Here is a 24469-nt window from a genome sequence, read left to right as displayed (position 1 = left end):
GTGCAGTACAGTTCCCCCACATTAGGTGCAGTACAGTTCCCCCACATTAGGTGCAGTACAGTTCCCCCACATTAGGTGCAGTACAGTTCCCCCACATTAGGTGCAGTACAGTTCCCCTACATTAGGTGGCACCTAATGTGGGGGAACTGTACTGCCAACCTAATGTGGGGGAACTGTACTGCCAACCTAATGTGGGGGAACTGTACTGCCAACCTAATGTGGGGGAACTGTACTGCCAACCTAATGTGGGGGAACTGTACTGCCAACCTAATGTGGGGGAACTGTACTGCCAACCTAATGTGCGGGGACTTATACTGCCAACCTAATGTGGGGGAACTGTACTGCCAACCTAGTGTGCGGGGACTTATACTGCACCTAATGTTTGGGACCTATACTGCACCTAATGTGGCGGGACTTATACTGCACCTAATGTGGCGGGAATTATACTGCACCTAATGTGGCGGGACTTATACTGCACCTAATGTGGGGGAACTATGCTGCACCTAATGTGGGGGAACTATACTAACTGTGTGTATGTGTGCGTGTATATATATATATATATATATATATATATATATATACACACACACGCGCAGCGGGAGTTTGTGCTTTAGGGTGCACACCCTAATGCAATAGGCTGCGCACGCCTATGATTGCTGGTTCACTGTAAATTCTCTCTGGGCAGTAGATATATGATGTACAGTGGTCACTCAACATACAATACTAATTGGTTCCAGGAGGACCATTGTATGTTGAAACCATCATATGTTGAGTACATAGGTCTAAGGAAATCTGGTAACTGGTTCTGGAGCTCCGGAACCATTGTATGTTGAGTACATATCTCTATGGAAAACTGGTAATTGGTTCCAGGATGACCATTGTATGTCAAGTGTTTAACAAACCAGTGTGCCTCCAGCTGTTGCATAACTACAACTCCCAGCATGTCTGTACAGCCATTGACTGTCTGAGCATGCTGGGAGTTGTAGTTTTGCAACTTCTGGAGGCACTCTGGTTAGGAAACATTGATGTATGAGATTAGATATCCAACCCCCCCCCCCCCCCCCTCAGTAGGTAGACAGTCCCCTTAGATTAGACCACCTCCACCTCCCAGTAGACAGGTAGTCTACTATGGGCTACTATGGCTGGGAAGAGATAGAGCCTGCAGTGCGCCACTCTCTTTATCACAGCACCAGGAAGCTGCTGTAGCGGCCTGGCAATGGCCCCTCCTCCAGGTGATGGTGCTGTACAGGTCAGGCGACCTCTGCACTGCTCACTTCCCCGGGCCGTTCACCAGATGAAAACACAATGTGGCATCAGTACACATATGGCGGCCGAATAATGATGCAGATGCAGTGACGCTGGCCTTGTGATTCTGGGAACATCATTGCGTGGTACGTCATTACGTGGCTACCGAGGAAATGAGTTGGCTGGGTAAGTGTTATATTCTTTGACAGCCGAAGGCAGAGCCCTGGCTATCCGGCAGCTGCTGAAGCAGTCAGCGCTGCCGGATAGCCTGTTTTGCAATGACTCTGACACACAGAAGCATCATATGTTGCTGCTGCCTTCAACATACGATTTGCTCTGAGAGGCCATTGTATGTTGAAACGATCGTATGTCGGGGGACCACTGTATATCTACTGCTCAGCATCAGCTGTGCTTGGGGCTGTATAACCACGGGCACAGCTGAGTCCTGATGCCGGTGGGCACAGTATGCAGTGCAACACTATGCTGCACTGGATACTGTACAGTGGCGGGGGGGAGTTAGGATTCTAGGCATCTCTCTGATTCTGAAACTATGATGTTTTTGGTTTAAAAAAAAACAAACAAACAAAAAAAAAAAAAAACAATACCATAGTCTCAGCATGCTGCTTTTTGGCAAAACAATGTGGTCAGGGCAAAAAAGCCAAACCCCCAAATACAAAGTATGTTTGGTAAGTTGTGTTTCCCTGCTAACATCTGGGGTTTTTTTCAGAGGAAAAATGCAGTGCGGCCGTTTGGCCATTTTTTTGGGACAAAACACCACTAAAAATCCAAATAGAAACCTAGCCTTAGAAATATAAACTAAAGAACCATAGAGCATACTAAAGACGAACCTGAAGCAAATATTCATAGAAATTGTCTCCAAAGCATCATGTCTACCTGTTATAAGATAAAAAGCATAGAAGCACATTATTATCATATGCTAAAAGCATGCATTATAGCATATAGTAGCATATACACTAGCATCAATATTAATGATTTCAGTATATTATGAGCTGGGTCAATATTAAAAAAATCTTAATCTTTCCAGTACTTATTAGCTCCTGTATACTACAGAGGAAATTCTTTTCCTTTTGGATTTCTTTTCTGTCTGTCCACAGTGCTCTCTGATGACACCTCTGTCCATTTTAGGAACTGTCCAGAGCAGCATAGGTTTGCTATGGGGATTTTCTCCTGCTCTGGACAGTTCCTGACATGGACAGAGATGCCAGCAGAGAGCACTGTGGACAGACAGAAAATAAATCCATAGAGAAAAGAATTTCCTCTGTAGTATACAGCAGCTAATAAGTACTGGAAGGATTAAGATGTTTTTAATAGAAGTAATTTACAAATCTGAAAGCAACAAGTAATGCCGCTCACCCCTTCAAACAAATCCGGAGCACCTGCGCAAGGACACGTCGGTCCCGCCCTTGGCTTTGTACAATAGTAGAAAGAAGAATTGTCCAGCGCTGGGCTTGCAGGTAAAAGCTTGCTTTTATTTAGAAAATCCGACAGAAAACACTTAACAGAGGACAATGTCTGACGCGTTTCGCACCTAGGTGCTTAATCGTAGATGGTCTACAATTAAGCACCTAGGTGCGAAACGCGTCAGCCATTGTCCTCTGTTAAGTGTTTTCTGTCGGATTTTCTAAATAAAAGCAAGCTTTTACCTGCAAGCCCAGCGCTGGACAATTCTTCTTTCTAATTTCCAAATCTGTTTAACTTTCTGGCACCAGTTGATTTAAAAAAATAAAAAAAAGTTTTCCACCGGAGTAAAAGGGAAGGACGCCTGGAAGTGAGGAGCAGTAAAGAAGGGGTTCTGGACGAGACTCCCTTATTCCCCTTGGGTGGTACAGGCTTGGCTGGAACATGGTTATGTTACTATTCTTTAAAGGGGTTATCCAGGAATAAAAAAACAGACCTATTTTCTTTCAAAGACTGCTCCCTGTCTGTCTCCACTTTGGGTGTAGTATTACAACTTGGCTCCATTCACTTCAATGGAACTGAGCTGCAGAACCACACCCAGACTGGAGATAGACAGGGAGAGGTCTTTGAAATAAATTATCTCTGACTTTCGATTACTGGATAACCCCTTTAATACGACCCTGACCTCTTTTAAAGGACAATGGTATTTAAATTGGACAAAACCACGAGATATGTGTTGTCAGATCTATCATAAACATTTGATCACTAAAAAATCTCATCAAAATTGTCTGCATCTATTAAAACATCTTAAAGGGGTCATCCAGAAATCGAAAAACACAGATCATTTCTTTCAAAGACTACTCCGTCTGTCTGTCTCCAGGTTGGATGTTGCTCTGCAGCACAATTCCACTGAAGTGAATGGAGCCAAGTTGTGATACCACACCCAAAGGGGAGACAAACAGGGAGCTGTCTTTAAAATAAATTCGGTCTGCTTTTCTATTCCTGGATAACCGCTTTAAGTTTATATCCATTTTAAGAAAATACAGTTCTGTGGATCAATGTTTACACTTACCAAGAGGTTCATTAGCCACAGTGACCGAAAGATCAAAGTCCTCGCATTTTTTTTCCGCCTCTATCTTTGCCTCATAGTAAACAGCCATCACCTAGACATGGGGTGATCATCAACATCCGTGTGAAATTAAAGGAATGGTCACTATTGTTTTATAGGTGTTGTCCAGAATCAGAAATACAAAGCTGCTTTCTTAAAACAGTGCCACACCTATGTATGGATTGTGTGTGGATTACATTTCGGCCTAATGCGTTCCAGCTGCAACACCAGACACAACTCATGGAGGGGGTATCACTGTTTCTGAAAGAATGTAGTCATTTTTTTTTATTCTGGAAAAAACTTTAAAATAGGTACTGTCATTTGAACAATCTTTCAATAGTGCAAGGGAGTATAAGAAACTTTGTAATATATCCTATGAGATATCAGATAAGTTATGAAAAATTTCTCCCCTCCCCCTCCTGCTGCTCAAGTTTTCTTTTCTGAAAATCATCTCGGCTTTGTCCTATGTCTGCAGGACCAGAAATACAAGTCTGTGGAGGGTGAAGGGGGGTGCTCCACCCACCAGCTCTGGGAACAGAAAATTATAGATGAAGCCTGCAGAGCAGAAATCTTCTAAAAAAAATGTCATATACAAGATATATCATGGCCAGAAATAGTGGTGCTACTCATGTACAAACACAAGGTCGTGCATCCTGAAAAGTAATCGGAAAGAACAGGTCCCCTTTAAGAAATTGATCACCAAGCACTTCTTTCATTATTACTTTCTTATATTTTGACCAATTATAAATAACATCCCCATGTGTCTTTTTTGCTGATCTGTAGTCACCTCATGGATAGTCATATTGTACGTCATAAGGCAGTGTGTTCTCCCCTAAAAGGAATGCTTCTGCAGTTACATGATGTAACTAAATACTCTTAGATACTCAGATACTCTTAGGCCCAGTGACATAGCCAGATGTTCCTTCACCTTAAAAGTTTAATTTTAGTTCCCCAACCCTAGATTTACTAATACACCAAAATTGGGGGGGCTCAGCCAACATGTAAATCGGGGGTGCTATTAGATGCATGTAAATACAACATAAGAAAAGGAAAGAAAACAGAAAACCACCATAAACAATGCACACCCAAAAGTATTCAAAAGTATTCCACTGTTGCCATGGCAAAGTGGCTAGTTGGCACCCTAGGCATCCAGAACCTGGGTATATGCACTGATAGTTCCCTCAGCTACAGACTTGGTGTATCTCTATGACAGTCTTTGGACCTTGTATTATGGATTTTCACAACAGGTTAGTTCTATAAGGGTGCATGCACACAACGTTTTCACTTTACGGGTGCCGGATCCGGCTGGGGAAGGGGAAAACCGTGCGCTCCCGTACCCCAGCCGGACCGACGCCCTAATCCATTGTCTTTAATGAGCTGAGCGGTTCATTGTTTTACTCCGGGCGGCTCATTTTTGACCTGTATCCGGTTTTCTGACCGAACCTCAAAACGTAAAACCAGAAAACCGGATACGGGTCAAAAATGACCCGACCGGAGTAAAACGGTGACTCCGATGGGCTCATTAAAGTCAATGGATTAGGGCATCATTCCGACTGGGGTACGGGAGCGCACGTTTTCCCCTCCCCCAGCCGGATCCGACACCTGTAGAGTGAAAACGTGGTGTGCATGCACCCTAATACAGCTGTGTACATTTGTTGTTCTTTTTGAGGGGGTGATACAACTATCCATCCAGTAGCAGTAGACATGATGTTTCTTTAGATGTCTAACAACTATAAGGAACTAAAAGGAATTTTTTAGGTATCCTGAGGAAAGACCTCTACCAATTCCACTTTCATAGTTGTCAATAATCCATAGAAACAGCTTGGTTTGAGCATTTATGGACATTTTAGGAGAATTCTTGGGGGCAGTCCAGGGCTTTCCATGAGTGTGACTTAAATGTCCCAGGATTACGGTATGTTGGCGACTATACAATTTCTTCCAATTTCATGGGTTTTCTATTTGAACAGCTAAGGAATTATAAAATACCCAAAGTGACAACCCATGATAAGAGTTGAGGGAATCAACAGCAAAGCTAGGTTCACACTACGGAAGATTCCAAGTGCTGCCAGTGCTGACTGAATCACTAGGCGCTAAGACCACATGGACAATGCAGTCCTCATAGACTGCAATGTCTGCGGCATATATTCCGCCTAAAGAATGAGCGAGACCATTTTTTTGCTGGTGGAACATCCGTCCGCTGACATTCCGTAATGTGCACTGTGCAGCGGAATCCTATTGCCAGCAATGAGATTCTGTTGCACCGGAATTTTCTAATGGAATTCTGAGTTAAAATTTCTAATAATTTGGGTTTGGTAAATGTTACTGTAGATTTGCTAAAAATCTACGTATCATGTGACCCTTACAGCCAATCGTGCACGAAAATGCCACCAAAGGGCCATGTCAGGTCTATTATATGGCCTCCGAAAGTTTCCTAATGGAAGACTGTAGACCGATCACAGACCAAAAGGGCAGAGTTATTTGGGGTGGCCCCGAATGATGAACAGCAAGTTATACCCTAAGTTTATGTATAGTCTTACCGTTAATGTAGCTTTTCCACGTCCCCTTGCCTTTACCACAAAATCTTTGTTTATATTTGTCTGTAAATAAACCATATAGTAAGATTCCCTGGCTGCTTATAATTTTAAGACATTTATAATTTTACATGTTCCAATAACATAACATACATCCATGCAAGACTATCCTAAGCTTCTGTTCATATTGGCGCCATGCCTCTATTCATTCACGGATCCGTTCACAGTGGTGTCATGGCTCATGTTTACAATGTGGTCATGGGGCATGTAGGTATCATAGAGGGAGATCCCACATTCAGGTTTATCTCTATGGCCAGTAGGGAGAGCTACTCTCTAAGAGCAACTCTTATCCTGGTGGACTTATGGCATCCATGAAATACTATATAGACCTCTTTATCAGCTTCAATGAGGCAACCTGGTTAATGTATCAGATCTCATGCTTGACAAATACACACAAGTGCACACTACCAGAAATATTCTGCCTGCAAAGCCATAACATGAACATTGTTTAGGAAGACACAGTTTACTTATGGCAAAAAGTATATGGACCCCTCTTCTATTATTGAGTTCAGATGTTTCAGTGACACCCAGGGGCCTAAAATCAAGTGTTCAGCCGTGTAATCTCCTCATTTGTGGTCGTATGGATTCTTACTGACTCGCTATAGAACTGTAAACATAGAACTGTTGAACATTTGCATTAAATCTGTTTCTACAGCCTGTGAATGCTATTACTGTCCAGGAGACTCTAGGGGTAACAATCATTCCTCTACCAAGTGGTAGACAACAACAATTTGCATTAAATGTGTGTCATGTATAAATCACCTACCCTTTGTTGCGTAGCAGTATAGATGCCTGTGGAAGTGCCATCAGCACAAGAATGGTGTGTCATTTCCCATGAAATGGGTTTTCCATGGCCCAGAAGCTACACAGAGGCCTTAGATCACCATGCAGGTGTCAGATGGAGGGGTGTAAAGCACATCGTCACTGGACTTACTGGAGCAGTGAAAATGTATTCTGGATTTGATGAGTGCCCTGAGAATGCTAACTATACAATGCTACTACAATGCATAGTGCCTACTGTAAAATGTATAATAGAGAAAAGGGAAAAGGCGCTCCAATGGTGAAGAATCAACGGTACGTGGATATGGAGACAGGGAACGTCGCTTATTACAGTTGGTTGTGTCAACCCATACACAACAATGGAATGAGTGTAGGAGACATAAGTCCTGTCTGCAATCTTCCCAGGAATCACAGTAGATCAGAACAGTAACTTCAGGCACAGGTGGGAATATGATGGCGCTGACCAGGATGGGGTTGCAAGAAGCCAAGGTAAAATCCAACTAGTTCATTTAGGACCAAGATGCAACGCGTTTTGCTGCACATGCGCAGCTTCCTCAGGCATGACAAGTAAGGGAAACAATGATCTTTATATATTGATGAATTAACCCATTACAGACTAACAGTGAACAATTTAAAAATCCATGAAATATAAAAACTAGCTACAGACATATTAGAATGCTCTATACAATTCTACAGATAATTCTCTATTATCTCTATTATCTCTATTATATTACGAAATCCATAGCAACAAATATATAATATAAGTTAATATATATAGAGAATATAAACAATAATATATATACACCCCCATAATCAGAGTAGAAGATGTATACATACACAGAAATATATGAGAATAAAATAATATATTTACATGTATTAACTAGCTGTGTACCCGGCGCTGCCTGTTTTTTTTCCTTGTGGGGGACGAAAAGCAACAAAGGAGGAAACTTTAGTCCTCCTATCCCATCTTTAAATTCTGACCCCATATCTCCTCCTCATATCCCGATCCCATATCCCCTCCCCATATCCCTCCTCATATCCCATCCTCTGGTGGGGCTTAGTTGAGGTAAAGATATTGTATGCTGAAATTAAAAGGGGTGTGGCTTAAAGGTTGGGTGTGTCTTTTCAAGATGGTGCATGTAATGTGGGGAGGGTGAGGCTTGCCAGCCGGTCTGTAGCACTCACCAGGAGATGCAGAGCGGAGTTGTGGAGTAAGGCACCAGAAGTCCCATATACCGTATTTATCGGCGTATAACACGCATTTTTTAGGCAAAAATTTTTAGCCTAAAGTCTATCTGCGTTTTATACGGCGATAAGCCGCTGCAGTTCAATGATTTAAAGCGGGCGCTTTAAATCAATTAACTGCAGCTGCTTTTGCAGGTCCAGAGACCTGCCGTAGCTGCCAGCTTCGCTGCCCCTGCCTATGCTGGGGTCCAGAGACTGCCGGCGCCGCTGCCCCATTGCCTCCCCCCATCCCCAGTTTTTCTGACCCCGCAGAAGCCGCCAGGAAAGGCAGGGGGAGAGAGGCCGTCGCTGCCCGCTTCTCTCCTCCTGCCTTTCCTGGGGTCTAGAGCACTGCTGCCGCCGCTTCTTTCACCCTGGCTATTGGCGCCAGTGCCCCATTGCCGGCGCCGCTGCCCCATTGCCTCCCACCATCCCCGGTTTTATAATTACCTTTTGCCGGGGTTGGGTCCGACCTGCTTCTGGCTCCGGTGCCAGTCTCCTGCGTTGTTGCTATGCGCTGCGAGGCGCAATGATGAGTGACGTCGCGTTGAATACGTCACTCATCATTACGCCTTGCAGTGCATAGCAACGACGCAGGAGACCGGCAATGGAGCCAGAAGCAGCGCGGACCCGACCCCGGGAAAATGTAATTGTAAAACCGGGGATGGGGGGAGGCAATGGGGCAGCGGCGCCGGCACCGATAGCCAGGGGGAGAGAAGCGGCGGCAGCAGGGCTCTAGACCCCAGGAAAGGCAGGGGGAGAGAAGCGGGCCTTTCCTGGGGGGTTCTGCGGGGTCAGAAACAGTGTATCGGGATATACACATGCACACACACGCACCCTCATTTTAACAAGGATATATGGGTAAAAAACTTTTTTTACCCAAATATCCTTGGTAGATATCCGCAACATCCAAAGACATGATTCTGCGAATTAATATTTCTACATACAGCTGAGTGATTGCTTTAGTAATATTTATATAACTGTGTTATATTTGTTATGTATTGTTCCTTGGCCACATTGTTTTCTTTGGCCAATCTTTCCTTTGTTGTAAATTTCTCAAAAAAAAAATCCAATAAAAATTATTTAAACCAAATATCCTTGGTAAAATGAGGGTGCGTGTTATAGGCCGGTGCGTGGTATACCCCGATAAATACGGTACTTGTATGGGACTTGAAACAAAAACCCAATTCTTCATATATGGGGGTAGGTTAGGGGTTAATTTAACTATTATATATTTTAATTTTACATATAAGTAACATGTGACTATAAGTAAGTGTAAGCATTATCGAAATATCTCCAGCCATATGGAAGTTATGCTGGAACATAAATTTCTCATAGATTTGCATTGGACTTTAAACAAAAACCCCGACCCTCGCAAATAAGGGTAGTTTGGGGTTAAATTAGATTATTTAGGGGGAAAGAAAAAAAAGGCAGCAAAAAGCAAAAAAGGAAAATAAATGATCATACATTATATAAAAAATTATGATGAATATTAAATGATAAATAATAGATGAAAATTAAAAATAATTCACTTACTTATGCTTTATTATTTATCATCAATATTTTTTTATATATGGTGATATTTTCTTTATCCTTTTTTTTTTTTTTTTTTGCTTTTCGCTGCCTTTTTTTTTCTTTTTTTTTCTCTCTTTTTAACCCCCCCCCCCCCTTATTCCCATTTTCACTTATTTCCCCGTCTGCCCTTACCGGCCTTTTCATTATTTATGACATATCTGATGTATCTAATTTTTCTATTTAATATTTATTTTTCCGGTAATTTGCTTTTTTGGCTTCTGTTATTAATGAATACATGTATATATATATTTTTTTTTCCATATATTTCTGTGTATGTATACATCTTTTACTCTGGTTATGGGAGTGTATATAAACTATTGTTTATATTTGTGGTGACTCAGTACAGAATAAGGTTTTCCTTTGTACTCCTGCCCATCCTCTGTGCCAGAAGCTGCTTCAATGTCCGTCTTGGGCCCACATTCCTCAGGACTCTGTATTATAAACTGTTATGCAATGGTTAAGTTATTGGTATTTTCAATGTACTTGTCATTTAAACCTTAAACCTGTTGTCATGAACCTTGTTGTTAGGGGAGTATGCAGAGGTGAACCATGTGTCTTATCTGCCAAATGGGAATGCTCAAAACCTGCTCCATATATCGTGTAACCAGAGTTCAGAGTTGAGTTCTTCAGTGATCTTGCTGAGGTACAGTTGAGAGAAGTCTGAGGAGTCTGTGAGGTGATTCTGAAGGAGGCCTAGTCCAGCAACCACGCATCTACTACCAGTTAACCCCTGCGCCTGGGTGAAAGTCAAAGCCTGGCAGTAAGCACTTAAGTTCAAGTCAAGTTAGTCAAGTCAAGTCTAAGCAACTAAAGTCTAGCGTGGGTTGCATACAAGTCAAGCCAGTTATACACAGCACAATCAACTCTAAGTCCCAGCAAGCTGATAAGCTTCTCTAAGCTCACCCTGCATCTCCTTCATGCTAATCTGAGCTGTAATGGATTGCACCATCTTTCCAACCTTAGTAAAACCAATTATCCGTAACCTTGTGTCAGAGTAATTATTTGCCCCGTGCCTGGCACAGGAGAAGCTGGTCTACCTCGGGTGGGGTATAGGTCAACCACGACCTGGCATCACGAAAAGGTTATTTCACACATTACCCTCACCCTACACCACATATTCTCTTTAAATATATTTATTTATATAATATATTTGTTGCTATGGATTTCATAATATAATAGAGACTGAATTATCTGTAGAATTGTATAGAGCATTCTAATATGTCTGTAGCTAGTTTTTATATTGGATGGATTTTTAAATTGTCCACTGTTAGTCTATAATGGGTTAATTTATCCCCATATAAAGATCTTGTTTCCCTTACTAGTCATGCCTGAGGAAGCTGCGCATGTGCAGCAAAACGCGTTGCATCTTAGTCCTAAATAAACGAGTTGGATTTTACATTGGCTCCTCGTAACTCCTTCCTGGTCAGCGCCATCATATTCCCACCTGTGCCTGAAGTTACTGTTCTGATCTACTGTAAAATGTGGAAGAGGAGGGATAATAGTATGAGGTTCTTGTTAGTGTCTCACCTCCCAAATAAGCACAAATTCCACAAACACACTCAAAATAATGTCTTCTCTGAAGAATGGAGAAAAGTCTAGCCCCAAAAGGGAGCCTGACCCCACATTGATGCCTGTGGTTTGGGAATGGAAGTAATTATAGTACTTTAGTTAGAACTCAATGGAAAAGGAGAAGAAGACAACCAACAACATAGGTGTAAGGAATCATAGAAACCATGGACGACATATTACTAAGCATGAGACCCAGAGTGAAGACAGAAAACACTGTTAATATGGTCACCAGGATATAATAAAGATGATGTAGTCACAGGAAATATTCTCACCTCTTCAGATCGAGCCCGATTAACATTGTCAACATTGATACGATATTTAGTATTTTCTCGTCTTCCAGGCAATTGGAAAGTAACATCCATATTCAGCTCCTCCTGATCAGCTTTGGCCAATTGATATTGGGCCAGTGCTTGAAATAGCATTATTGTAGCCTGAAAAGGGTCAGCCACAGTAGAGAACAAAATGATCATGTTTATATGGATGAGAGGCATTTTGTGTTGCGACATCATACATGTAATGAAGAACATCTAGATATCTAAAGTTATGTAGAACAGTAGGCAAAAAAAAACAAAAAACATTGCTGATGTAGAACACCGCAGGATAATATTAACATAATAGTGTACCAGGAGGCCACTAGACGTTATGCTGGTGTTTTTGTAGCAGTTTAGAACTAAGGAAAATGGTCTTTGTTAGGCCTCCATGACTCACTTGTGTTGATACGTATGTTTCACCATAGAATCGTTGCTCGGTAAGCCAGCGAACCACTGGATCAATGGCGTCCTTTGCATCCATTTTCAGAAGAGTAAGGAGAGCATATGATGTGGCCTCTATAGAGACTATATTGGATCCGTCTGAATCCCAGTAAGATTTATCTGGACACGAGAGAGTGAAAATGGTATTGAAGGGGTATTCCGGTGGAGAACTTTTTTTTTTTTTTTTTTAAATCATCTGGTACCAGAAAATGTAACAGATTTGTAAATTACTTCTATTAAAAAATCTTAATCCTTCCAGTACATTTTAGGGGCTGTATACTACAGAGGAAATGCTTTTCTTTTTGGTTTTCTCTTCTGTCACCACCACAATGCTCTCTGCTGACCTCTGCTGTCCATTTTAGGAACTGTCCAGAGCAGCATATGTTTGCTATGGGGATTCTCTCCTGCTCTGGAGAGTTCCTAAAATGGACAGCAGAGGACAGCAGAGAGCACTGTGGTCATGACAGAAGAGAAATCCAAAAAGAAAAGCATTTCCTCTGTAGTATACAGCCGCTAATAAGTACTGGAAGGATTAAGATTATTATTATTTTTTTTCAACTGTAATTTTTATTAAAGAATTTTCATATACAGAAATCAAAACAAAGAAAGGAACAAGCAAATGATGTTACTTAGGGTCAAGACCCAACAGTAGTCAGGGTGTTGCAAAAAGATTAAGCGACAGGAAGAACCCCGCAGGCCAATGGCCCCTAGGGGTACAATTTCAAACCGTCAATATTAGGGTGCAAAAAGGGTCTAAAACCCCATTAATAGTGCAACAATACATGAACAGGTTAAAGTTAAGTTATCAACTTTCAAATAGTGGTCAGCCCGAATGGCTATGAACACAAAAACGGGAGGAGAGAAAGAAAAGGAACCAAAATCAAACCACATAAACAAACACAGAACCGACATAGGACCCAAGAGGAGGGGTGAGGATTAAGATTTTTTTTTTATAGAAGTAATTTACAAATCTGTTTAACTTTCTGGCACCGGTTGATTTAAAAAAAAAAAAAAAGTTTTCCACCGGAGTACCCCTTTAAGTATTGGCAGTGGATATTATTTGGGAATAGTTTGAACAAATGGAAGAAATATACATACCGTATTTTTCGTCCTATAGGACGCACCGGCGTATAAGACGCACCCAATTGGCTGTCCGGGCATGCTGGGAGTTGTAGTTTTGCAACATCTGGAGGTCCGCAGATTGAAGACCACTGCATAGGAGGTAATACTCACGTGTCCCCGCCGCTCCGGACCCGACACCGCTGCCCTGGATGTTGCTCCATCGCTGTCGCCGTGTCCCCGTCACTCCGGAACGTCTCTGCTGCCGGCCGGGTATCCTCGCTCTCCGTCGCCGCCATCAAGTCGTTACGCACGCCGACGCACGGACGCGACGACGTGATGATGAGGAAGGAGAGCGCCGGCCATACAGGGGATCCCTGAACTGAGAAGACACCGAGGAGGCAGGTAAGGTCCCTCCCGGTGTCCTGTAAGCACTAACCTGGCTATTCAGTCGGGCTGTTCGGGACCGCCGCGGTGAAATCGCGGCGGTCCCGAACAGCCCGACTGAACAGCCGGGTTAGTGTCACTTTCCCTTCAGACGCGGCAGTCAGCTTTGATCGCCGCGTCTGAAGGGTTAGTCGCCGCGATCGGTGATGTCCTGTATTAGCCGCGGGTCCCGGCCGTTGATGGCCGCAGGGACCGCCGCGATAGGGGTGAATTCGCCGTATAAGACGCACCGACTTTTTCCCCCCAGTTTTGGGGAAGAAAAAGTGCGTCTTATACGGCGAAAAATACGGTAGATTATAGTCATTCCTTTACAATAGAGATGTCCATAAATCCCTTCACCAACCTAGACCACTAGGATATTACATCTAACCTGTAAAGCATCTCCTACCACTAGCAATACTGGATATTAATTCTTAAAAATGACCTGTGAACTGTAACATGTTGTGTATAGAGTAAAGTATAGAGGACCTATTGGCTCTTTGTTTATCTTATAAGGTCTGTAAGTGTCAAAAACAGATGCCTTAGCTGACTTTATAGATTGTATGGAGGAAATGGTCACAAACTGAATTTAGTAGTCCGACTTCTCTGCCTGCAGGAAACCTATAACCACCTAATAGACATTACCTTTTGCTACAGATAATAGCTTGGATGGGTCGTTCAGTCTGCCAGCCAGAGTTAGCGCATATGATGTTATCGCCACAGAATATGGTATCTTCAGGTGTTGATACCTATCAGCTATGAAGTTTACGGCTCTATTAATACTGAACTGTAGATTCTAGAAGGCAAGAGGGGGAATCATTTAGAATTTATTTTGGAAAATAACCAGTACAAAAAGCAATGGCACTCAGATTTCTTTATCACTGAAAAGGTTCATTAAATGGGCACTGTCACCAACTTTATTTTTTCATATGTTGTAGTACTTATGTTCTACAACATATCTCTAATATAATATATATAATATATAATATAATATAATTTTTTCTTTCATTAAAAAGGTTTAATTTACATTTAAAAAACGGCCACTAGGGGTCACCCTCCTAGTGGCCGGCTGCAGCCTGGCGTGACGTCACGCCTGAAAAAGGACTGATTTTGGAGTGGCAATCAGTCCTTTTTCAGTTAGGCTGCTCTCGCTCCCTGCCTGTCAATCAGACAGGCGGGAGCGAGCGCATTGGCTCCCCGGCCACTGGCTGGGAGGCCACTCCTCCCGCACATCGTCGCCGCTGCCTCGTCGCCGCCGCTGTCCCTGCACGCCCGTTGCCGGACTCTGCAGTAACTGCAAGTGTAATGAGGGAAAGGGGAATACGGGGCGGGGGGGGGGGGGGAGGAAAGAACGGGCTAGCGCCGTAGCGCGGGGGGGGGGGGGGGGGGACGGGCTAGCGCCGCTTGTAACTAACTAATAGTTTATCTACACAGGGTGCCTCCAGCTGTTTCAATACTACAACTCCCAGCATGCCCTGACAGCCAATAGATGTCAGGGCAAGCTGGGAGTTGTAGTGGTGAAACAGCTGGAGGCTGGAGGCACCCTGTGTAGATGAACTAAGAGCGGAAGTCCCCTCCAGCAGGCATCAGTGACGTGGCAGACAAAAGGCATTTTTAATATAGTAAAAATAAAAAATAAAAGCAGGGAGGGGGTTAGGGATAGATGGGCAATAGGCAGGGACAGAAAAAAAATAGGATGGTGGGGGCTATCCTTTAAGCATATTTGTAGCATAGGAAAATACAGCAGTAATATAGTGACAATAGTAACATAGTAATGGGAAGTAAAGGCAAAGATTTCTTCCCACCTCGAATTAGGGCAAATGGCAGAAGTCCCAAGATTAATGGCAAATCTCCAGTAATCTAACTAGCACTCAAACCGGGTCAGGAATTCAGAAAGTGCTAGGAGAGAAGCCCAGCTGATCCAAACTAGGCCAAGATGGAGTATGTATCTGTCCTTTGCACCAGTCACTTACGTTTAAGTACTTGGAACAGTATTGCTGACTCTCCAGTAGACTAATAATAACAAAAGCTGTCATCGCAACATCAGGGTCTGTCGAACCACCAAGACCACCCTAAAAAAAGAAAAAAAAAGATTACTTTATAGTAGTCAACATTCTAGACAATTCTTTATTGTTTCCTGAAGGTTTTGCTGCTGCAACAGCACGACAACCAAGGAGTCCTGGTATGAGCCACTTGGGAGGCATAAAAGATACAACAACAGCCAACTACACTGGTTGGCACCAAGGTACTTTCTATGCCAGGTGGCTCATGTCATTTCTGCCCATCTGTCATGTGCCATCGAGGACAGTCAGGTTCTGCTCATTGTGGTTTAAGTAGTCAAGTGGGTGAATCAGTGATTGACAGCTGTGCATCAGTGTGCCTACAGAGAGCTGTCACTCACTTGACTATTTAGCACAGAATGAGCAGAGACTGGCATAAAAAAATGCATGATATTTTGGAATTTTTTTTTTACTACAAAACTGTATCAATCTGCTCAGCTCCTCCTGTTCTATAACCTCATTGCCTGCAGATATAAATGCATTTTTAACATAACGGGTTCACTTTAAGAACCTCAAACTTTCAGCCTATGCCTCACAGACTGCAAGTGTATGTTACTCTCGATATCATTATCTCCTGTTTTTTGATTTTCATAGATGTTGGTAACAGAGTTAGGTTTTTGTTGGAGGAATTGATCCATGCCGGATTTTGGTGGTATCTGGTAATTCTTGTTACTTTTGCCTTACTAAGGTTATAAAAACCTTGTCACCTGTTCTGAGGGGAAGTAGGAGAATTGTTGAGTTTAAACCCAAGAGAGAGAGAAAGAAAGAGAGAAAGGAAGAGAGGGAGAGAGAGAGAAAGAGAGAGATAGAGAGAAAGAAAGAGAGAGAGAGAGAGAGAGAGAGAAGGAGTGAGATAGAGAGGGAGAGAGAGAAGGAGTGAGATAGAGATAGAGAGAGAGAGAGGGAGGGAGAGAGATAGAGAGAGAGAGAGGGAGGGAGGGAGAGAGAAAGAGAGAGGAAGGGAGAGAGATAGAGAGAGAGAGAGAGAGAGAGAGAGAGAGAGAAAGAGGGAGAGAGATAGAGAAAGAAAGAGGGAGAGAGATAGAGAGAGAAAGAAAGAAAGAAAGAGGGAGAGAGATAGAGGATAGAGAGAGAGAGAGAGAGAAAGAGGGAGAGAGAGAGAAAGAAAGAGGGAAAGAGAGAGAAAGAAAGAGAGAGAGAGAAAGAAAGAGAGAGAGAGAAAGAAAGAGGGAGTGAGAGAGAGAGAGAGAGAGAGAAAGGGGGTTCGAGAGGGAGAAAGAGGGAGTGAGAGAGAGAGAGAGAGAGAGAGAGAGAAAGAGGGAGAGAGAGAGAAGGAGTGAGATGTAGTGAGATAGGGAGGGAGAGAGAGAGATAGAGGGAGGTGGAGAGAGAGAGAGAGTGAGAGAGAGAGAAAGGAAGAGAGAGAGAGAGAGAGAGAGAGAGAGAGAGAGAAAGGAAGAGAGAGAGAGACAAAGCTGTTTGTCCAGCTAGCCTTTTCCATGCTGACAGAGCATCCATTACAAAGTCAAGGAAGCATTCAGGAGAAACCAAACATCGCTTGCCTCAAGGTCCTAGTCTGGCTGAGCAGACTAATAATCCACCGGGATGTGCCAGCAGGATCATGTCTCAGCAGGGCTAAGTTACCTGAGCTACACTCCTGAGAAGACCCCGGTTCAGTACAATATTGGAGTCCTCTCAAGTCAAAATCCCATTTCTAGAGTCAAGAAACAATTTAGGCTATAATCTTAGGTACCTCTGCATGCACTAGTAACCCTTACTGCGCTACAGCCTGGGACTTGTTTAATAAAACTGTTTATTGCTAAGTACCATCTAAGGGTACTACAAGTAAAATTGTGTTGCCCTGTCTCCTCGCTTTCCTGTATCTGGTTATCTGCTTTCACAAACATCAAGAGTAACCCAACTTCCAGCACCAGCATACAGTATACTGGGATGTGCGCCGATGAATCCTCCATTAACAAAAAATGTTGCGCATCTGGGAGAGGTACATGGAATCGAAACACCACATGGACCACCAGTGATACAACCACCAGTGACATATTTGTGTAGCACTACAGGTCTCAGCATACACCCCACTAGGTTGCCCCACATGAATCTGTTTGTGTGTGCTACTACTTTTGTCATTTACAACAGTTCTTGCTCTTGAAAGCTACAGCTCTGTAAGTGACTGCCCAATTATACAGCAGGTTCTACGACTCCCATTCTGATGCAACCATCCTGGTGAATAATTTCCCATTATTTCCCATAATTTCCCATTATTGAATATAAAAATATCCAAACAAACATCCATTAGATCCAAATATGATGCATAACTAACTATACATGTTCAAGTATAAGGGTGATTAATCGTCAACATTCACAATAGTAGACGATCTATACATGCATCACATACATTTGATGTCAGAAAAGATAAAGCTAACTCAAGTGTAAAGAAAAAAAAACAAAACAATAAACCTAAACAAAGCACTAAATAAGTCGATTTGATTTTACATAAAATAGTAAAATTCCTGTCTTAGAGCGAGTGGGTGGGCGAACGAGATTAATTTCTATTAACATCTAGTGTTATGAAGCGATCTCTAGATATTCCAATATCAACTACCTATAATTGGACTGTATTATAGGGGCTTTGGAGCCAGATATCCCATTAAGCTAAGAATCTTCTTTCTGTGTTTAGGGAACAAGAGGCCTTGTACTCATGCCAGCAGTTGGAGTTAATCTCTTTTTTAACTTCCCTGACCACTGGTATCCTATTTGTTTTCCAATTCCTAGCAATATGTCTAGTTGCAATTAGGGAATGTATTATAATGGTTCAATGGAAATAGGAGTATACATGTAAGTCCAAATTTAATAATGCCATATAGGGAAACCTCACATCGTCTCAAAAAGGATAGTATCTTAGGGCCTTCCCACCAAATATGGAGAAATGAACCAAAATTAGTACAACGCCAACATTTGTCAGAGGAATCGGAGAAATAGGCTAACCTAGATGGTGTGAGGTACCAATGAAAGAAGAGTTTCTTAGAGGTTTCAATATGGCTGGCACATCTAGTGTGTTTGTGTATTTCTGAAAAGGCTTGGTGCCATTGGTGATCTGCATAATGGCATTGAAGTTCTAGTTCCCATTTAACAACATGTGGATAGGGATTAAAGGAAGAAAAGGCCACTAGAAAGGCGTAATTCCAAGTAATTACTTTAATCAACGAAGAGGGTCTCGAGAGCCAACTGGCCAATTCAGAACATTTCCCATCATGAGGATGTATTTTCTTGTGTGACTACAAGGGGGTCTTTCTATTCTGTTCTACTATTAAGTCTTAAGGCAATTGAGTACAGAAGCCATTTTTAGCTGTTAACAATACTAGCAACCTGCAGGTATTGCTAAAATGTCTAGAATGGGCTTGGCTTTTCTTTGCTATTCATAAGAATCAAACTTTTATGATTTATGGAGGGGAAATGCTATAAGGGTCCTTCAATGAAAAACACCTTTAACCCCTTAAGGACTCAGCCCATTTTGGCCTTAAGGACAATTTAATTTTTACGTTTTCGTTTTTTCCTCCTCGCCTTCTAAAAATCATAACTCTTTTATATTTTCATCGCCAGACTAGTATGAGGGCTTGTTTTTTGCGCGACCAGTTGTCCTTTGTAATGACATCACTCATTATATCATACAATGTATGGCGCAACCAAAAAACACTATTTTTGTGGGGAAATTAAAAAGAAAAACGCAATTTTGCTAATTTTGGAAGGTTTCGTTTTCACGCCGTACAATTTACGATAAAAATGATGTGTGTTATTTATTCTGAGGGTCAATACGATTAAAATGATACCCATTATTACATACTTTTCTATTATTGTTGCGCTTAAAAAAAATCACAAACTTTTTAACCAAATTAGTACGTTTATAATCCCTTTATTTTGATGACCTATAACTTTTTTATTTTTCCGTATGAGCTGCGGTATGAGGGCTCATTTTTTGCATCATGATCTGTACTTTTTTTTGATACCACATTTGCATATAAAAAACTTTTATTACATTTTTTATAATTTTTTTTAATAAAATGTATTAAAAAAGTAGCAATTTTGGACTTTTTTTTTTTTACGTTCACCGTACGGGATCATTAACATTTTATTTTAATAGTTCAGACATTTACGCACGCGGCGATACCAAATATGTCTATTAAATTTATTTTTTACGCTTTTTGGGTGTAAAATAGGAAAAAACGGACGTTTTACTTTTTTATTGGGGGAGGGGACTTTTTTTTTACTTTTACTTTTACATTTTTTTACATTTTTTTTTACACTTGAATAGTCCCCATAGGGGACTATTCATAGCAATACCATGATTGCTAATACTGATCTGTTCTATGTATAGGACATAGAACAGATCAGTGTTATCGGTCATCTTCTGTTCTGGTCTGCTGGATCTCAGACCAGAGCAGGAGACGCCGGGAGCCGGAAGGAGGAAGGTGAGGGGACCTCCGTGCGGCGTTCTGAATGATCAGATCCCCGCAGCAGCGCTGCAGGCGATCCGATCATTCATTGAAATTGCGTACTACCGCAGATGCCGGGATCTGTATTGATCCCGACACCTGAGGGGTTAATGGCGGACGCGCGCGAGATCGCGGGCGTCGGCCATTGCCGGCGGGTCCCTGGCTGCGATCAGCAGCCGGGATCAGCCGCGCATGACACGGGCATCGCTCCGATGCCCGCGGTTATGCACAGGACGTAAATGTACGTCCTGGTGCGTTAAGTACCACCGCACCAGGACGTACATTTACGTCCTGCGTCCTTAAGGGGTTAAAGGGATTATCTATGATTAGAAGAACATAGCTGCTTTCTTCCAAAAACAGTGCCACATCTGTCCTCAGGCTGTATGGGCTATTACAACTTGGCTCTATTCAGAGGCAAGACCACCCACAAACTGGGGACAAGAGTGGCACTGTTTCTGGAAAAGCAGCTATGTTCTTCTAATCCTGAATAATCCCTACTCATCCTAACCTGCTGACTTGAACTGTGCATGTAGAAACAAGAATGTAGTATGTTTATGTGAAGACACTGGCCCTCATTTACTAAAAGTGGAGTGTTTATTGTGGAGTGTTTTCTATATCACTCCATTTTTTTTCTTGGCTTATTTACTATTGTCGGTTATTTTTGTGTCGCACGTTTTTTTTTTTCAATTGTGTCGCACAAACTCCGAGCTAAAGAAATTAGTGGTGTAAGTCACAATGGTTTAGACTTTGTTTGTTTAAAAATGGATCAAATGGATCAAAAGTTTTCATGTGTTATATCATTTTTCAAACATTACAACAATTCTCCTTGTTTATCAGCTTGGGTGTTAAATTGATTTAAACCTAATATTGCAAATGTGTTAAAAGGAAAAAAAAAAATATATAAACATTAACTATCACAAAAGCCTTCAATATTTTATTCATAAAAGTGTTGAACTGTACAAAATGTTTTCACATTAGAAAACAAGTTACTTTCACACACACCACAATGGTGAACAGTCCCTTGTTAGAAATCACTTCCACTTTTTGGAATTTCACTCGGCCTCTTGGCTGTCGGTTATTGTGTGCGGCAAACTCACACTTTTTCTCGAGTGATTTTGGAAGTACTCCGAGTATTTTTTGTCGGTAAAACGCCCATTTTTGCATAAAACACGCCCATTTCAGAGTGAAAATGAAAAAAACACTCCGAGTGTTTTCTAAAGTGTCGGTTATGCAACAAAAATTTGGTCGCATAAATACCGTATTTTTCGTCCTATAGGACGCACCGGCGTATAAGACGCACCCAATTTATAGGTTCAAAATCTAAAAAAATTTCAATTTTGAACCCAATAGTGGTCTTCAACCTGCAGACCTCCAGATGTTGCAAAACTACAACTCCCAGCATGCACGGACAGCCAACGGCTGTCCGGGCATGCTGGGAGTTGTAGTTTTGCAACATCTGGAGGTCCGCAGATTGAAGACCACTGCATAGGAGGTAATACTCACGTGTCCCCGCCGCTCCGGACCCGTCACCGCTGCCCTGGATGTCGCTCCATCGCTGTCCCCGTCGCTCCGGAACGTCTCTGCTGCCGGCCGGGTATCCTCGCTTATCGTCGCCGCCATCACGTCGTTACGCACGCCGACGCACGTACGTGATGACGTCGGCCATACAGGGGATCCCTGAACGGGGAAGACACCGAGGAGGCAGGTAAGGTCCCTCCCGGTGTCCTGTAAGCACTAACCCGGCTATTCAGTCGGGCTGTTCGGGACCGCCGCGGTGAAATCGCGGCGGTCCCGAACAGCCCGACTGAACAGCCGGGTTAGTGTCACTTTCCCTTCAGACGCGGCGGTCAGCTTTGAGCGCCGCGTCTGAAGGGTTAATACAGGACATCACCGCGATCGGTGATGTCCCGTATTAGCCGCGGGTCCCGGCCGTTGATGGCCGCAGGAACCGCTACGATAGGGGTGTATTCGCCGTATAAGACGCACCGACTTTTCCCCCCCAGAAAAAGTGCGTCTTATACGGCGAAAAATACGGTAGTCGCACAGACGTTGCGACTGAAGTTTAGGCACTAGAACCGAGAAAAAGAGTCGGTTGGACTTTAGTAAATGAGGGCCATTACCTTTACATATTGAGCATAAAGGGGAATGTTCTCCTGAAACATCCCATCTGGCTTCTGCCTCTGCAAGATGAGCCACTTAACGGAGCCGCACAGAATATCATCATTCATGTCTATGAGACTTTTAGCCATAGCAAAGACTTTGACAACATAAGCGGTGAGCCTAAATGCAAAGCATTGAAAAAAAGAAAATAGTTAAATAAAAGGGAAAAGTTTACCATAAAATATATGTGAGACCGAAAGAAAGAAGTCATAACTACCAGGTGCCAGAGGCTGTCCTAGTGAAAGATCCATAAGATCCATCCTTTGCGCGATGAACAAGTTGATTGCTGTAACCTAGAAGGAAAAGTAAGAAATGTAAGATCAAGTATGGGAATAGTACTACAGAAGATATAAGGAATAGTGTTGCTTGCGAATATTCGCAATTCGAATATTATTCGCGAATATCGCATATTCGCGAATTCGCGAATTTCGCGAATATAGCGCTATATATTCGTAATTACGAATATTGTTATTTTTTTATTTTTTTTTCTTCACAGTACACATCACAGTGATCACCCCTCTCTGCTTCCAGCTTGTGTGGTGTAAAGAAGGCTCTAATACTACTGTGTGAGACTGGCGTGCGAACATTCGCATATACGAAAATTAGCATATGCGAAAATTAGCATATACGAATTTCCGCATATGCGAATATTCGCGTATACTAATTTTGTATATGCTAATATTCACATATGTTAATTTTCGCATACGCGAATATTCGCATATGCGAAAAATAAAACGAGAATATAACGAATATGCGAATATTCGCGAATATATGACGAATATTCGTCCATATATTCGCGAATATTCGCGAATTCGAATATGGCCTATGCCGCTCAACACTAATAAGGAAGATAATGGAATGTCACCTTTCTGAATATTTTGAACGGCCTCATCTCTGCGATTCAGTCCTATTCGGTCCCACTGGTTAGTTTTGTCAAGATAGTGTGTAGCAATGACGACTGGAGTCATTCTTTGCATGTTTTGTTCCGCACAACCAGATGGGACAATAATAAGATGACTTAGACTTGCACCATCTATGGCATCTTCAAGAAATTGTGCAATTGGAATGCCTAAGGGAAATAAAAACAATATATACATCTCTGGGGAAAAGTAACAGCAAAAAAAAAGTAACTGCAAAAGAGTTCACTGCAAAATGATCGCTTTGTCTAGTTTTACTATTAGCGGAGATGTGTTTGAGTGGAAGGAACAGTTTTGGTTTATTCCATAGACTACTGACTACTCCCAAATAATATTGTCATTTTGAGTATTTATTTGTAGAAGATAAACAACTGGTCAAAATAACTAAAAAAAAGATGCCAATGCACCGACAGCAGCCACAAGAGCGTGCTCTCTGCTGCAGCTCTGTGTGTCCGCTCGTACCGGCGGATTTCCCACTGCGCACTCTGTGCTCCATGTGACCCTCCCGCAAATTACATTTGGTTCAGGTAATCACCTAATCGGTACTTCATTAAAGGCGTACTCCAGTGGAAAACTTTTTATTTTTAAATCAACTGGTGCCAGAAAGTTAAGCAGATTTGTAAATTACTCCTATTAAAAAAAATCTTAATCCTTCCAGTACTTTTTAGGGGCTGTATACTACAGAGGAAATGCTTTTCATTTTGGATTTCTCTTACCGTATATACTCGAGTATAAGCCGACCCGAATATAAGCCGAGGCCCCTAAGTTCACCCCAAAAACCCAGGAAAAGTTATTGACTCGACTATAAGCCTAGGGTGGGAAATACATCATCCTCCCTGTCATCATACCCCCCTGTCATTAATACCCCGTCATCATAACCCTGTCATTATCACCCCCGTCATCATCATCATCCTGTCATTTTCACCCCCGTCATCATCATCATCCTGTCATTATCACCCCCGTCATCACTCCCCCCCTCCCCTTCATCATCACCACCTGTCAATTCCTTTCAGTGGTCTTCAACCTGCGGACCTCCAGATGTTGCAAAACTACAATTCCCAGCATGCTTGGACAGCCATCGGCTGTCCAGGCATGCTGGGAGTTGTAGTTTTGAAACC

At 42.4% G+C, this 24469-nt stretch overlaps 1 protein-coding gene across 12 annotated transcripts in view; it reads right to left on the bottom strand.

The window, feature by feature from the left end:
• Window positions 1–24469, bottom strand: part of LOC130367665 (complement C3-like) — a 229346-nt gene that overhangs the window by 40244 nt on the left and 164633 nt on the right. For all 12 annotated transcript variants that reach the window (XM_056570233.1, XM_056570231.1, XM_056570230.1 and 9 more), the window contains exons 24-33: window positions 23300–23503; window positions 22652–22727; window positions 22395–22554; window positions 15722–15820; window positions 14394–14544; window positions 12220–12383; window positions 11784–11942; window positions 6310–6369; window positions 3737–3827; window positions 2094–2139 (exon numbers count right to left, since the gene is read on the bottom strand). In XM_056570233.1, coding sequence (XP_056426208.1) covers window positions 2094–2139; window positions 3737–3827; window positions 6310–6369; window positions 11784–11942; window positions 12220–12383; window positions 14394–14544; window positions 15722–15820; window positions 22395–22554; window positions 22652–22727; window positions 23300–23503 — 1210 coding nt within the window. The remainder of the gene's footprint in view (window positions 1–2093; window positions 2140–3736; window positions 3828–6309; window positions 6370–11783; window positions 11943–12219; window positions 12384–14393; window positions 14545–15721; window positions 15821–22394; window positions 22555–22651; window positions 22728–23299; window positions 23504–24469) is intronic.

Source organism: Hyla sarda, chromosome 4, assembly GCF_029499605.1.
Source record: "Hyla sarda isolate aHylSar1 chromosome 4, aHylSar1.hap1, whole genome shotgun sequence".
NCBI lineage: Eukaryota > Metazoa > Chordata > Amphibia > Anura > Hylidae > Hyla > Hyla sarda.
Note: the sequence above shows the minus strand (reverse complement) of the source record. Positions and strands in the feature narration are given on the sequence as shown.